The following is a 15,443-nucleotide window of genomic DNA, read 5'->3' on the forward strand; positions in this document are numbered from 1 at the left end:
AAACTAAGGGCCTTGGATCAGGAAGGAGCAGTCCTGGCCCTGCTCTCACCCCATGTGCCTGCCTCTTTTTCAGGTTTTTTACTCTGAGGTCAATGGAGACAACTCCCTGCAGGAGCAGTCCCATAGTGTGCGGCTCAGCCAGGATGCCCTGGCCACCGTGAGTATCGCCATGCTCGCAGCCCCCCTCAAAAGCACACAGGTGCTTGGCATTTCGGCCATATTTGGAAGGATTTCTAATGTGGTGTGTGCTGTCTGTGTATCATAATTACTAATGTGTGTGTAGTCCTTTGAGATTTATGAAGGTCTGTCCTGTGCATTACCTCATCACACGCATCTATAGATCCAGGGTGGTGGCCACATGCAGTGGCCCAGTGCCAGAACCCCACACTGACCTCAACCCACCATTTATCACACAGAAGCAGTCACCTTTTCTTCAGGAAGCTTAATCCTGATTTTTTTTTAATCTTAGTAAAGCTTTATAAATAAATATGACACATTTATCTCTTCCCAATTGCCCGGAGACACAAAACAGTAGAAATAATGTAACTTGAAATGTATATTCAGATGGTCCAACTTCTTATTTTTCTGCTCAAGCCCAGCACCCTGGCCTTCCACAAACCAATTGCTGGCTCTCCATTTATTTCTTTTCTGTTTCCTGTCAAGGTCTTTCTGGGTGAGTTTTTCTGCCTTAGGCATGTTCTGTTTCTTTTCTTTCATTTTCCTCCTCCCTACTCATTCTACTAAAATTATCCTGCAGGCTAGAGCCTTTGAATTGCTCTACCAGGAGTTAGCAACAGTGCCCAGATTTCTGCTGTGGTGGTGGCAGCGGTGCTGGTGGTGGTAATGTTTGTAACTCCTGTTTAATAAGTGTCTGCCAGCACAGTGCATAGTTTGAAGCCTACTTGGCATCTGTGATAAGTAGCCATCACTGACTGAGCATCTGTTACCTGCCAGGCACTATCCTTCAAGCTTTCTTTCTTTTTTTTTTTTTTAATTTAATCTTCACAACTATCCTGTGACCTTATTTTACTGACAAGGATGCTGAGATTCAGAGAGATAAAGTAAATTTCTCTAAATAACATATTAGCAAGGAACAGGGTGGGCCATAAACCTAGGACAGACTGACATCTGGGCCCTGGTCTGTTTGTTTTCACAAAATCCTTCATGATTCTAGAGGAAGAGATGCACATTTTCATCTTACATTTTGCATGACATTCTTTCCATTTTGGCTTCTGAAGCAGTCTTCATTTACCTCAGAACTGTCAGGATCATCCATGCGTTCACTGTCTCCTAAAAGGGCAAGATTGAGTTGACTCTGTCTAGGAAAACAGTTGAGATCTGTCTCCCCTCAACAACAGAGAACTCCTGATAAGCCTGGGGGCCCCACCAAGGGGCTGGCTGTGTCTCCAGATGCCCAGCCCATTGTCCTGTGGTGAGTGTGACTCACTGCTTTGCCCAGAACAGAGTCCAGGCTGAGCGGACACAGTGCAGTGACAGGGGTGTCACCAATGCTGGTGTCCTGGAGTCTGGACATTGCTTCTGAAATTGAGATCCTGTCCGACCACAAGAGCCTGGCCTGGTTGCCTGGGAAGGCCACTGAAGTACAAACAGTGGGCCTGGAGGGAGGCGGGCACACTCCAGACCACCTCTCTTCACTTACAAGGTAGGTGATTTTGGTCAAAGTTACTTCGCCTGTTTAAGTTTCATCTTTGTCCCATGAAAGGGGCATCATAATTGTACTGTTATGACTGGCAAATACAATTATTTATGTAAAATCCCTTGGTAAAATATCAAGAAATCCTGGCTATGTTAATGTCATTCCTGATAATCACTGCCTTTGGTTTGATTTATTCTCTCTGTTCATTATATGTGGGCATTGGAATTTGCTATCAATTATAGCACTGCTCACCTTGCTGATTTCAACAAGCTTTCCTGTGGCTACTGTTTGTCCAACCTAAAAGAACATAGTCCTTTTGCTTGGGCAGCTTTCAGTCTTGTTGAGAAAACCACATTGACACTGATGAAACAATCAGAGAACAAAAGCCCAGATCTCATCAACAGACACTTAACAGATAGACTGAAGTTTTAAGGAGGACAAGATTAGTGTAGGAACAAATGGTTAAAAGATAAAACTAGACTCAGAACTGAATTAGGGATAGTTTCTGGAAAGGCAGAGAAGAAAGAAGGTGAGGCATTTGAATGTAAGGGAATGGTTTATGCCAAAGGAATAATCCTGGAGGCGGTGGGAGTGGTGGAGATGGTGGGATGGGTAGCTGGTGGTGGAGCAGAGGAGGTATAGAACACATAGCCAGGAAGAGGAGGTGTGGGGAGAGTCTGGAATAGCCTTAGACTCTGGTTTCAGACAATTTACATTCAGAGAGTAACGATATCAAAGCTAATGTATCAGTGGTTCTCAAACTCCCTGCTAGGGTGCTCCAGGGCTCTGAAGCAAACTCACAGGGGGTTGTGGAAGATTTGAACTTCTCAAGGGAAATAACATGTGTGTGAAATACTACTACTAAGTTGTGTGTATGGAACATTAGGCATTTCTTTTGGTCTAGAGGTACTGTAAAATATTGTAAGACACTGAGGGGGCACATCAGAGAAAGTGTGGGAGTCTCTGCCACATATCCTATGGCATCAGGATGGTGTGAGCATTAAACAAGGTCATGGTCCCAAGGTCGTGCCCGCATGAAGTCTGATGCGAGATGAGAACAGAGTGGGTGGCCACGGGATCCACACCGTGAGGATGGGTGCTGTTGCCCCGGTGGTGCGCGGGCTCAGCGGCTGCTCCATGGCTTCATCTTCGCCCTGCAAGTTTTCCTTTCTTTTTCATGTTGTTTTTTTCTTCCTTTTCAGGGACAATCTCATAACCAGGTGATTTTGGTAAGTATGTTTTGGAAAAATAAAACTCTTGCTCCAACCCAGGATTCAGAGGGTGTCTTTTAGAGAAATACCGACTTTCTTGCATGTTCCTCTTACTGACTCAGGCCCACTGAAGACTCAGCTCCAGTGTGAGCAAGGGCGGCGCAGTGCAACGCACCAGGGCGATTTTTAATCGTTAGCAAGAAGCTGCTTGTATGTGCTGCTTTATCTCACACGACAAGGTTAAAGGAACATTTTTAAAGGGTGAAGTAATTGAAGTTCTGTTCCAAGACCAGGTGAAAAAGATGGAAAAGAAGAACAAATATTTAAATGAGATCTCACATGGCAGCACGGGGAGTCCCCACCACGCACTTTTCTGTCTCCTTTGTTATTTTAACCATTCGAGACAGAACCAGCTCACCTAAAACTGCTTGGTTGATTTTCTGGATTGAATGGCAAACAAAGGCTTAAGTTCATATATGGTTAGTTTGACTGCAAAGATGAAATAACAAAAAAAACAAACAAACTTGCCTGATTATATGGAATTTTGATGCATTCTTTGATAACCTGGTTTGGTTACCATTGGGCACCTTTTTCTTAAAAATGCAACATACAGTTTTTATTCTAGAAAAATAAATAGTAAGATAAATCAGGGAAATTTGGTAAATTTTTAAGAGCTAGATAAGGATGTATAAATGGGTGGTCTCTGTAGTTTTTGATCGTGCATATCATCAGTTAAAAATACTTGAGCATGTACCAATATATGTATATTTATGTAGCTATAAATTATACATAAGTTACTCTACTAATATATTATGTACATTATAAAATCTTACAGAATTTTAAAGAAAATGATAAAACAGAAACAGAAAGTTTTAATTTTTTCTTCTGATATCTAAGTAGATTGCGTTGCTCACCCAGGGAGATTTCCCACCACCTGTCTTTGGAGCCCACTGGTCAGGTTGACCTAGAATAGTGATTCTATTTGAGTGTTAACCAAGGCTAGAGAGATAAAACTAAGTTAGCAATCCTGAGACTTACATCTAGTTCCAGCTCTGATGCCAAAGCAAGGGTCACTTTGGACAAGGCCACTGAGCCGCCCTGAATGTCTCTTTGATTGTAAAATGAAGGGGTTGGCTGATAACAATTCCCAACTATGGGGTTCCTTTGCTCCATATGGCATATATGGAAATATTTTTGTAATAAATAAGCTTCAGGAATTCTGACTCTTCATCAATATGAAGTATAGAACCATGCAAGGAAGATTTGTCCAGTCCCAAAGCCAGTGCTGCCCCTCCTCTGAAACCTTGAAAGATACATGCTTATTTTCTGTGACAACTAAAAGGAATAGAAATTCAGTTGCTTCCTCTAATCTGGCCTGTACAACCTTCCTCAGGGCCATTGGAAGAAGGATGCTTGGAAGATGATACTTTTCTATTTCTCCAGTTGCCTTTCATTTGATGATACTGGGTATTGCTAAGACAGCTGTGGTCCAACCTTGACTTGTAGCGTCAATTGTGAAATTGAATACAAGGTTACTAGAAGAAGCATAGGATTTTGGTCTTGAAAATTTGGCTGGAGAAGTTAAGATATACCCAAGACCACACAGAAAGTTGCCCCCACAACCTAGGTCTCTAGGTTCCTTGTCCAATACTCTACCCATTTCATGTCTCTTCTGATATGGTGTTCACTGATGCCTTCATGGTGTAGTAGCTGCATATCTGGACTAGTAAACAGGACAATATCCTACTTCATTTCTGGAAATAAATGATCTGGATTTCCAGCAGTAGGAGAAAGTAAGAGTGGAAGAAGTTAAGACAAGCTCTGACATCAAGATAAGAGATACAAGTTAGGAACTGTTCAGTATGGATTCATCACTGCAAAGTGGACAGGTCTCCACTAAAGAATAGTCCCATTTTGGGGAGGAGTTCCCTTTTGCATTGCTATCTTGGTGGTTTTTGTACAATAGATCATGTATCAATTAGGATAAAAGTCTAAAAGTCCCTCAACTCCAAAATGAGTGATTCTAGCAAGATGTGCATTCAGGGTCTTTCCATCTCTTTGTCCTTCCAAGCCCCCTGACCCTCCTCCCCATGGTCCAAACTGTGGTCTTACTACCACATCCACATTCTAGCCAATAGATGAGGAAAAGCGAAAGGGGAACATCTCTCTCCTGTTAAGGGATAACTTAGGAATTGTCCTCAGCATTTTCACTGACATCCTATTGTACAAAATTTAGTCACATGACCACACTTAACTGTAGGGAAAACTGAGAAATGTAGTATTTGAGTGTCCATGGCTCAACTAAATTCTGGGGTTTTATGATAAGAAAAGAGAGAATGGATGCTAAGGGACAGTGAATCATCTCTGACACAGATTGTGAATGAAGGTAATGGGAGTGTCGCAGTGGACGTGGAAAAGGCAGTTGGGCATCTAAAGAAAAGCTGCAAGCTTGACAGTCGATGTGCTATGTCTAGGAATCAGGCAATTCAAAGCGTATTAAGGTTTGTGGTACAATATGTTTTGTGAAAGAAACCAGATTCATTGTTGCCCCCACTGGAAATTACATAAACTCTCTGGGTCTAGTCTCATTGTCTGTAAAAAGGGGATGATGTGATTCACCTCTTAGGGTTGTTGTGAGGATTAAATGTAGCAATGGTGTGCTAAGATTTTATCAATTCCAAAGTACTGTAAAAATAAAAACTATTAATATTCTAATCGTAAGGTGAGTTTGTTGCATCTGGCAGTCAGTGAAGGAGACAGGAGCATAGCTCACCTAGCTTAAAGATGCTTGGGCTCTGGGCTCAGTGAACTTTGGACTCAGTGAACTTACATGAACCTTGCTTCTCTCTTCCGTAGGTGTAAGTTATTCAATCACATAATGGCCACCAACAATGTTGAGAAAAGCCCAGGAGGCTTCTTTTAGAAAAGGTTTTGCATTTCAGAAAGAGCTAGGCAAACACAAAGTAGGGTTATTTTGCAATCAAATACAAACTTTGCCAAAAAAAGAAAGGCGTGAGATTCTTTATTCATTCTGGCTTCTACTCCTCCAAGAAAGCAATTTCTCTCACTCTGTATTTCACCATCTTGTATAAAAATATAGACCAAGAGAGATAAATGTTTGATTTGTTTTCAAACTTCTACAAGGCAACAAAACAGCAAACAAATGATATTTTACTTCAATAAGAGTATATTCAGCATCTTATCTCATTGGATGCAAGACTGATTTGGGGGTTATGGATATTTAAGGACAGAAATACAAAGACTTGTGGAATTATTACATCATGTTAAGGCAGAGAATGCAAGGGTTATCACAAGGCACAATATAACTAGGGATTCCATCTGGGAGGAATAATTTCAGAAAGGATGATTAAATCCTTGATTCCAGTGTTCCCAACTGCTCATTCCCTTGACCCTCAATCCTTCACGACTTCAATCCTTTATGGCATGTCACCAGCTTGTTAGCATTGGAAAAGACTGGAAACAGTAGATTTCTGGAAGGGTAACCCTCTGCTTCTCAGAATATATCTGAATTACAGGTAGCATCAGTCTTTCGTATCTAATAAAAAGATTATTTTAATCTACATAAGAAACTTCTACAAATCTGTCTTGGTTTTCAGTGATCATTTTTAATTTCATATATGTCAGTTTTCATGTTTACAGATGAAAGAGTAATAATCTATTCTTCAGTATTTACGATAAATATTTTTTATATGCTTATGTACCCACCTTTTAGGACTGAAGCAAGAATTAAATCAGTCGATGTATGTAAAGTTTCCTTATTCCTGGAATAGAGAAAACATACAAGAAATGGTAACTAGTGGTAGCTGTATTAAGTATTGGCTCATAGTTGAGATCTATAATGATCTATAAAACCACATAACCATCCCTATACTTCATTTATTATAATGACTTCCTAGAAGAAACAGACTCTGAAGCAGCTGCCTGAGACCAGTGAGTTGGTTTGAGAGGCTATTTCTGCTTCCTTGGAAAATCCTGTAAGTGGCAGGTGGGCAAGGAGTGAGAACCGAGTCTCATATCCACCTGCTACCTCCAGACTTTCAACCACTCAACTTGACATGAAACCTGGGGACAAGTGGTGAGCGAGGATGCATGGATGAAAACAAAGACCCCTGATGTAGCTCCATGTAGAATGAGTGGGACTGGGCAGGAGGAGAGATAGACACCTGGACAAACACAGGGATTTAGAGATATGGAGGGAAAAAGCAGGTCCGAAAGGTATATGGAGGTGGTTGGAGGTGGGTGGGTGAAAAGAAGTCAACCTGGCTCTTACTAATTCCAGGGTCTGGGCCAGAGGGGCTGCTGTTATTGTCTAAAATAGAGGGATCAGCAGTAAAAATTGCTTCTTGATCAGTTTATATTGGACATCATAGTTTGATTCTTTCATTCACTAGTTCATTTATTCATTCATCAAAATGCATTGTCTGAGCCTTTGCTATATGTCTGCTAGTATTATGCTAAGCTTTGAGATGCTAGAGGAATAAGAACTTGCTCCCCACCCTCAAGTAGGTGGGGGGAAGATGACAAATAAACAATTACAGTAGAAGGTGAGTGGTGCTAAGATTGAGGTACACAAGGACACCAGGGAGGCACAGAGGAGGGGTACCTAACCAGACTGGAGGCTGGGGGTCAGAGAAATGAGGTAATGTCTCAGTTGAACTGAGTCATGAAGGATGAGCAGGGGTGAGCCAGGCAAGAGTGGGGAGAGAAGGGCATTTCATATAGAGGGAGCAGCAGGTTCAAAGGCCCAGAGACAAGAAATTGAACAGCAAAAATGTGAGCCCTGCCAAGTTTGTAAGTATGAGTAGAATACAGACTACAAGGGGTAGAGGTGGCACGAGATGATGCTAATGGTATAAACGGGAACAAATATGCTCTTTGGAAGGGAGTTTTAAGTGGAAAGTGACATGAGCAGATTTGGGGCCGAAGATGACTCTAGCAGTGTGTGGTCTAAATTAGAGGTGCTGGCATGTCCATCAGTATATTTTTTTTTTTGAATCTTCAGGTGATTGTTGAATTCTTTTTAAAAATTGTGTTGATCAGTTGATGAATTCTTCCTGGCAATAATGATTGTTTAATCATCTGCAGAGGACATTGTGAAGAAATTCACAGATTCCTACTCTCATGTGGTTTAGAGTTCCACGAGAGAGAGAGCAGTATTTTGTAATATATGTAAGTGCTAAGTTAGTGGCACATCAGTTGGGAGTGGGAGATCTGTTCCAGGTGGTCAGGGAAGGTGTCAGGGGAAGACTTAGCCTTTGGAGAAGTGGAAGAAACTAGGAAAGCAGAGAAGACAAGAGTTTCCACATACCCAAGGCAATCATTGTAACCTGTTTCTTGAGCACATGCTCTGTGCCAGCTGCTCACACACATTATCCCAGACACTACAACCATGCAAAAGAGTTATAAGCCATCCCCATTTTTCAGGGGAGAACCGAGATTCAGAAATTTAACATGAACACGATGACTAACAATAAGAATCAGGTTCCAGCCCCAGATTGGTTGATCCCACTACAAGATGTTGCCACTTCTCACCAATGGGACCAAGGTCCTACTTACTATGTAGCACTGAAGCCTCCAAGGACAAGCCCTTTTGCCAAAGCCCAAGGTGGAATGAATCTTCTTCAGCTGGGGCTTTCTGGACAGGACCGTTTGTGCAGAGGAAAGCCACACACAGCCATCTTCAGTCCTTGTGGTTCTTCATGTGAGTCCCTGGGCCAGCAACATATCACTCAGAAATTTGTTAGAAACAGATTCTCTGCCTTTTCCCAAATTGACTACATTAGAAACAGGGGGCCAAGTCCAGCTGTTAAATTTAAGAAGCTATCCTAACAATTCTATGATTCAGCTAAAAATTTGAGGATCAGATTTTGAGTCCTTTATGGGTAGAAATCAAAACCTCAGTTTGCTGTTGTAGCTGGTCCCTGAGCATCTGTGATCTGCAAATATTAATAGAAAGAAAGAACTCTGGGCTTCTGGCCCAAGTAACACTATGAAACACTTGGATGTTAAGGGCAGCATTTGATGATAGGGTGATAGGGTGAATGAACCCAGTCCCCTGACAGTGTACACGTGCCAATAATGCATAAAGTTTGGGGAAATATTTCATGGTGATTTTCTCTTTGCAAATTGTAAAACTTGGCCGATTGTAGTGAAAGCAAAACAATGTCTGTCCCAAGCAATTTCACAGGGACCTCATAATGTTACCTTCATGCAAATTGTCTGGTTGCCCCCCAAAGAACTTTTGATTACTGATGCCTTTGCTATTTGGTGATTGACAGGAGGAAGTGATTGGAGACTTGAAACCAGGCATTGAATATCAAGTGAGTGTAGCAGCTTACGGCAAGACCGGCAAAAGGCGGCTCAGCTTTCCTCAGCACTTTATCACTTTGCCCCAAGGTAAATTTGGGTTTAACTCATGTGTAATAGGAAAGTGACAGGTGTTAGTCATTCTTTCTTTTGTTATATATCAGTGAGGACCTACAATGTGCCAGGCACTGTGCTAGGCTCTGGGACTCTGGGAACTAAGTGGTGAACAAAACAGGCACAGTCCCTGCCCTTTCAGAGCTTCAGGAAGGCAGGCAAGACATAATCTAATTAATATGGAGCCAAAGATTGTGTTGGGTGCTAGCTACAGTGCTATAAGAAATGTACAAAGATTGAGGTAGGTGTGATGTAAAAATTTCCTGAGGAAGTGACTATTAAGTGGAGAGCTGATGGGAAATGGGATCTAAGAAGGTAAGGAAGGGGAATAGGAGAAGAGATTATGGACAAGGGGAATCCAACAAAAGCTTACTGAGGTAGCTCCATGCTGGATACTCTGGGCAAAGGTGGTCAAGCAGGTCACCCCTCATAAGGAGCTCACTATAGAGGGATAAGCAAATGATCATCAAGTAGCTCTAGTTTGTGGGGAAACCTGTGCAAGGGGCCTGGAGCACTCAGGAGGGAGCACTTCCTCCATCCCAGGGCTCAGGGACAGTTTCAGAAAGAATTATATTTGGTGTGAATATTGCAAACTGCTTGGCATTTTGCTAGGAAGGAAAGACATGAAAATGTTTCCAGTAGGAGCCATAGTATAAACAGAGGCTGGGAGATGTGAATGTCTGGATATGAAGGTAGTCACAGCAGGTACCTTGAGGTGATGGGTTTGTGGTGATCCCTACATCTTCATACCCAAGAGCGTAGCCCACACGTCCTCCCTTTGGTGTGTGTACTGATGATCAGGGGAACACACACACAAGAATGGAAAGTGGCATTTACTCTTCCCTGTTGGTAAATATCAATTCCAACATGCAAACAGTGATGAAAAGTTGTTAGGGAGTTGGAGGATGATTATAGATTTTAAAGGGTACACAACATTATGGGTTCTTGGGTCAATGATGTGGATGTTACTCAGCTGCATTCCCAGCCAAGGCTGCTGAGAGGAGAGGACAGATCAGCTCTCGTCAATTCAGACCTCCTATGATGAATCCAGTTGGGGTTTATTTGGTTTGGATTTTGAGGTTGTTCTCAACAGAGCTGTTTAGCTTGTAGGAAACTCATTTGTTTTGTCGTTTTTTTTAGTTTTCATATTAAACCTCTTCAGCAATAAAAACCGCCAGTCAACTCCAGTTGTGTTTACTCTCCCATCTAGATTCTTGCCTGCCTCCAACAGCACCCCAGCAGCCCCACGTCACTGTGGTTTCTGAGTCTGAGGTGGCCCTGTCTTGGAAACCCGGAGAGAGTGAAGGAAGCTCCCCTATTCAGTATTATTCTGTGGAATTCATCAGGTAAGATTGGGTGTCACATTCAAAAGCCAAATGTGTGACCCTTGAGTATTCCAAGCATGGGGCATGCCCAGAGGGAGCTCGCTATCCTGCGTGTGTATTTAAGAGACGGCAAGAGTGTTGAGACCTGCATTTATACACTGTCCTCAGACTGGTATCTGTCTCCATTACACTGGGGTGATGGGTCATCTGGTAAATCTGTCCCCACGTGCCTACCTCTTCCCCATTCTCCCTCCATAGTCGGACTGTCTTATTCTCTGAAAATTCTTGAGGTACCATTGCCAACATGTCTGCTGCATTTCAAATCTGAAACTTGCCTCTGTTGCTTTGAAACATTGTGTTTGAAGTAAATATTTGATGGTGACCTTTCTCAAGGGAGGGGGATTTAAAAAAAAGCCTTTAAAAGCAAGTACAATTCATTGTCTCCTTCACATCTGTATCGCTGTGGGGCAAATTTCTTGGTTTGGTTTCAGCCTTTTTGTCTCATCTACCTGGCTGGTTCTTGTATTCAGCTTATCAGAGGGTAGAAGAGTGATTAGGAGTTCTTTTAAGTATTTACAAATGAAAACACATGATTCTCAATGCCGCTACATAATTTTAAGCAAAATAATAATAATAATAATTACTATAATTCTTTTGCTGTAGCTCTAGTTGCAGTTGAATTTTGAATTGAAGCACCTTGCTCACAAAAACAATGAATGTTTGTGGAGTGGATGCACTCTACATTAAAGGAGATGGGGTGTCTGAGGCCTGCCACTTCATGCATTCATAAAAAGGCTAGCTCAGCACTTCATTCCTGAGGCTCTCTGAAGACAGGACAAAAGATTCTGCCAAGGTTTGATGAGCCATCTCTGCCTCTGCTTCCTGACTTGCCAGTGGATTCTTTGGTAGTGAAAATAGACATTTGTGTTCAGAGAAGTACTGCACTGAGACTCCTTAACACTCAAATACAGAGGTTGTTTTGAGCAGGACTTGAATTGTAAGTGGCAAAAGCTTGAAAGAAGATGAGGCAGTGATGTATTAATTCCTTTGACTATAAACTCCGGTGGCAAGTTCAAGGAGGACTAGATCTATGTCTCAAGAGCTGTCTGAATCCTTCCTAACTCTACTCTGCTTATCTCTTCATTTACTTCATTTTCAGTTAGGTTTATCCTATGTGGTCACAAGATGGCCAGCAAGCCTTCAAGACTTGTATGTAGTCTTTTAACATGGCTTCCTCCTGGACAAAAGTGACTGTATCTCAGTGGTCCCGGCAGAGTCTCACTCTTCACTCTGATTGTCCATGCTAGAGTCCCTTTCCATTCTCTGACCAAGTCACATGGTCTGGGAGGAGAATACACAATTAATCCGGCAATTCTTTAATGGAACCAGGGTCTGAAGGATCATCTAGACTCAAAGTACATGAATTGGAAGACTCAAAGTACATGAATAGGAAGCTCCAGAGTGTTAATTCCTCACAAGAAAATGGTGCAATTAATGGAAAAGGAAGAAGTAGGTGTGGGGGTAAAAATTAAGTGCCTACTGCTAAGTTCCATATCAGAATCTTTCTGCCACCAGATAGATTCGGTAGGTAAACCTTCGAGGGTGCCTGACATAGAAAAATCCTGGTTCTAATAATAGTTAAAAGTGCACCACTAGAAGGTCCTAAAACTAAAGCATTTTCATCTATAAAGCAAGGAGTGAAATTTAATATTTTAATTTTTCTTGTCTCACATCAGCAAAGCAAAATATGATACTTTAAAAATTTTAGAAACTGCAAAGTTTTTCATAGCAGCCTATCCCTCAGCAAAGATGATCATTGTTTATTATTAATTTTGGGTTAAAGCATTTGGTTTTTGAATTGTTTTAAGTCTGACAGTTGGTAAAAGGTAGAAATTGCAGTTTCTTATCCTGTGTGTATAACTGAAAGCAAAAGATCAAGAGTTTCATGGGATTTAGAAGCAGAATGACTGGGAGAGGTGAACATGTGCAGGTCTCTTACCCTCCTGAAGCCTCAAAAGCTCTCACAGTTACAGAGTCATGGAACTTGCTTATAGACAAAGGGGGTTTCTATAGAGGCTTCATTCCATGAGATTCTTCTGAAGTGTAGAATTTCTCTCAAATTTGCCTATCAGAAATACAGGACCCATTCACCCACTGGCTTCTGTCCTTTGTTGTTTGGTGGTTTCCTCCAAGGGCATAAATTCTTACACTTGCAGGCTCTGCTGGCATGTGAATAAAGGGGCGGGTTCTGGGATAGAGGGGGGTGACATGAACACAGCATGTCACAGTGCTTGAGTTTGGATGCTGGCCATACGAGGCAAGTCTGAATTCACATGAAACTCTCCACATCACAGCTGCTTCTAAAATCAGAACCGGGACAAGGAGAGGTGACACAAGGTCCCAGAGGCCTCGGCTACAATGACTACAGTGTCCTCATCTGTAAAACATGGGCGATAGTTTCTCCTAACTTCAAAGTGTGTGGGTGGGAGGATCAAGTGGAAATCACATGAAAAAGAGCTTTGTAGGCATAAAAAAGTATATGTTCCTACATTTATATTAATAATTATAATTCCTCTCCAACAAAAATTTAAACATTCAAAACTGGCCCTTAGGCTTCACTCTTAGCTGAAATTCTTATATATAAATATTTTCAAATTATACACCAACCTAACAAACTGTTAACTATTTTTTTATCTGTTTATCTTGACAATACGCCTTGGAAAACTAGTTTCAAAATGAGACCTCTTAATCACTTCTTAGTTTTTTGGCTAAGATCAAGTACACTTGATCACTAGTATCTCTTCTTATTGAGAACCCTTAGACAGCTCAGAGTTCCAGAACATGGTAGGATGGAGGACCCCAGCCTGTACTAGCAATTCTGCCTCTGCGATCTGTTTCAGTTCGTGTAATTTTGATCAAGTTGTTTTATTTCAGAACCTCCGTTTCCTCATCTCTACCATCAAATTGGTGTGACCCTCACTGTAAACTTGATGCTCATGGTCTTCATAAGGTGTTTATACAGAGTAGACATTCTGTGTGTTTTTATTTCTTTTCCCCCTTTTTACAAAGAAAGTGGTTGCAACTCAATTGTTTTAGTTGCTGTGTCCTGATAAAATAATTGCTGGGGGACAGAATTAAGACTTCTGGCACAGTACCCTTTCTATGAAGCCCCACAGTGCTTTCCTGTCTGTGATCCACCTTTAGAGATGGAAGCATGAACTCGGCCTGTCCAGAGTCTAGTTGGCTGAGCAAATGGGAAGCCTCACCTCAGGCTGCTGTTTGCTGACTTTCCAGAAAGAAAGATTTCACAGCTTGCTATGGCATTTAATGTCTGGCTGCAAAAAAATCCCCTATTCATTGGTAAACATCTCAGAGTATATCCTATTATAGGGTATATCTGAGGATATGTGTTGAGAGAGAGCTGTCCTGGGCTCTAAATCATAAGCTACTATTAGTGTGGAAGGCTTTGGGGACTGTCAGTTATTCTACTTTCCTCAGAGAGGTCTGTTTAATGTTCAGTATTGAATTCCAGACTCCTGTGCATGGAAACACCTATCACAAGCACTCTGGGTGAGCCTTTCTCAGGGCAGGGTAGGAAGTTGTAGAAATTAAGTTTTCACCATAGTTTCCACCAAATTAAGATTTCAACCATCATAATGTGAATTCTTGCTAAGTTCTGTCACTGGAAGATTAGGCTTTAGTCATAGCTAGTCAAGACTACTTTGCTTCATGCTTATATGCCAATTGTTCTTTTTATTCAGTGAAAATGATTTCAGAGGCATTATTAGGAAATTGTTTTAAAAGGATTTTTTAAAATTCAGTTATTTATTACTTCTGAGATTTCATAGAAATGTACTTGTGACTTTTAATTTTAATTTTTAATATTTTTTCTATATTTATTCATTTATGTAAAGGAATATTTAACTGGTTAGTAGAAGATTAACTTGAAGAAATGGTACCACCAGAATAGGGTATATTTATTATTTGATGCTTTCTTGAGTCATGAACTTAGACTGAGCAAATTTTTGTTCCTTTTTCAGCTTCTATGTCCTCCCAAATGGAAGACGCTCCAAGGCAGGGGTGGGGGTGGGATGAAGCAGCTCTCAGAAACTATATAAGAGAGGAGATTTGTAGCAAAGTCTTGAAAGGGCAAATTCTAAGTAAGAATGCAGACTGCAACAAGTTTTAGAAAATGTCGTTACAACTTATACCTGCTTTTTTAAGACAGAAAAGTCATGCATGCATTTGAAGTAAAAGAGAACATTTCTTTTCTGAAGCGCTACTAAAAATTTCTTTGGGCAGCAATGCTTAATGTTTAGTAAAATAATAACCAAGCACAAATATAGCTACCTATATTTTAGAATATCAGAGCTATAAATAGCTGAGAAACCTTCCTTTTTCCGCCTAAGAATTTCCCTAGGGTAAGTGCTTTTCTCATAAGTAAAAAATATGCACTACACTGGCAATGAAAACCAAAGACTTGGAAGAATATTCTTCACCTCTGATGTTCCAGTTGGGTACATGGTCCACCTATGCTATTTATCAGATTGGTTAAAGGTGAGAAATAGTTTTCATTTAACTTACTTGTCATTTTTTGAGAAGTATGATCACATTGGTTAAAATATCTTCAGAGCCCTTGCATTGCCAATTGCTGGAAAGGGTAGAGGAAAGCTGTTTCAATAACTATTTGTAATAGAAAGTCCTCCACTGGCGTATTTTGGGTAGATGTGAGAATTCATACACTGTGTATATTTTCACAGGTCAAGAAATGTTGATCTATATACCTCAATCCAGTTCAGATATACTAGA

General features: G+C 41.1%; 1 protein-coding gene across 5 annotated transcripts in view; it reads left to right on the top strand.

Annotated features, from left to right (window-relative positions):
- Positions 1-15,443, top strand: part of EGFLAM (EGF like, fibronectin type III and laminin G domains) — a gene marked incomplete at both ends in the record, with an annotated part of 143,313 nt that overhangs the window by 49,284 nt on the left and 78,586 nt on the right. For 3 of the 5 annotated variants that reach the window (XM_084234145.1, XM_084234146.1, XM_084234147.1), the window contains 3 exons: positions 74-157; positions 9,168-9,285; positions 10,520-10,655. In XM_084234145.1, the coding sequence (XP_084090271.1) occupies positions 74-157; positions 9,168-9,285; positions 10,520-10,655 (338 nt within the window). Of the gene's footprint in view, positions 1-73; positions 158-2,859; positions 2,887-9,167; positions 9,286-10,519; positions 10,656-15,443 lie in introns of all 5 variants that reach the window. The other 2 variants (XM_084234144.1, XM_084234148.1) reach the window with 1 other exon arrangement.

The sequence above is a fragment of the Talpa europaea genome (assembly GCF_964194135.1).
Source record: "Talpa europaea genome assembly, chromosome: 5".
Lineage (NCBI taxonomy): Eukaryota > Metazoa > Chordata > Mammalia > Eulipotyphla > Talpidae > Talpa > Talpa europaea.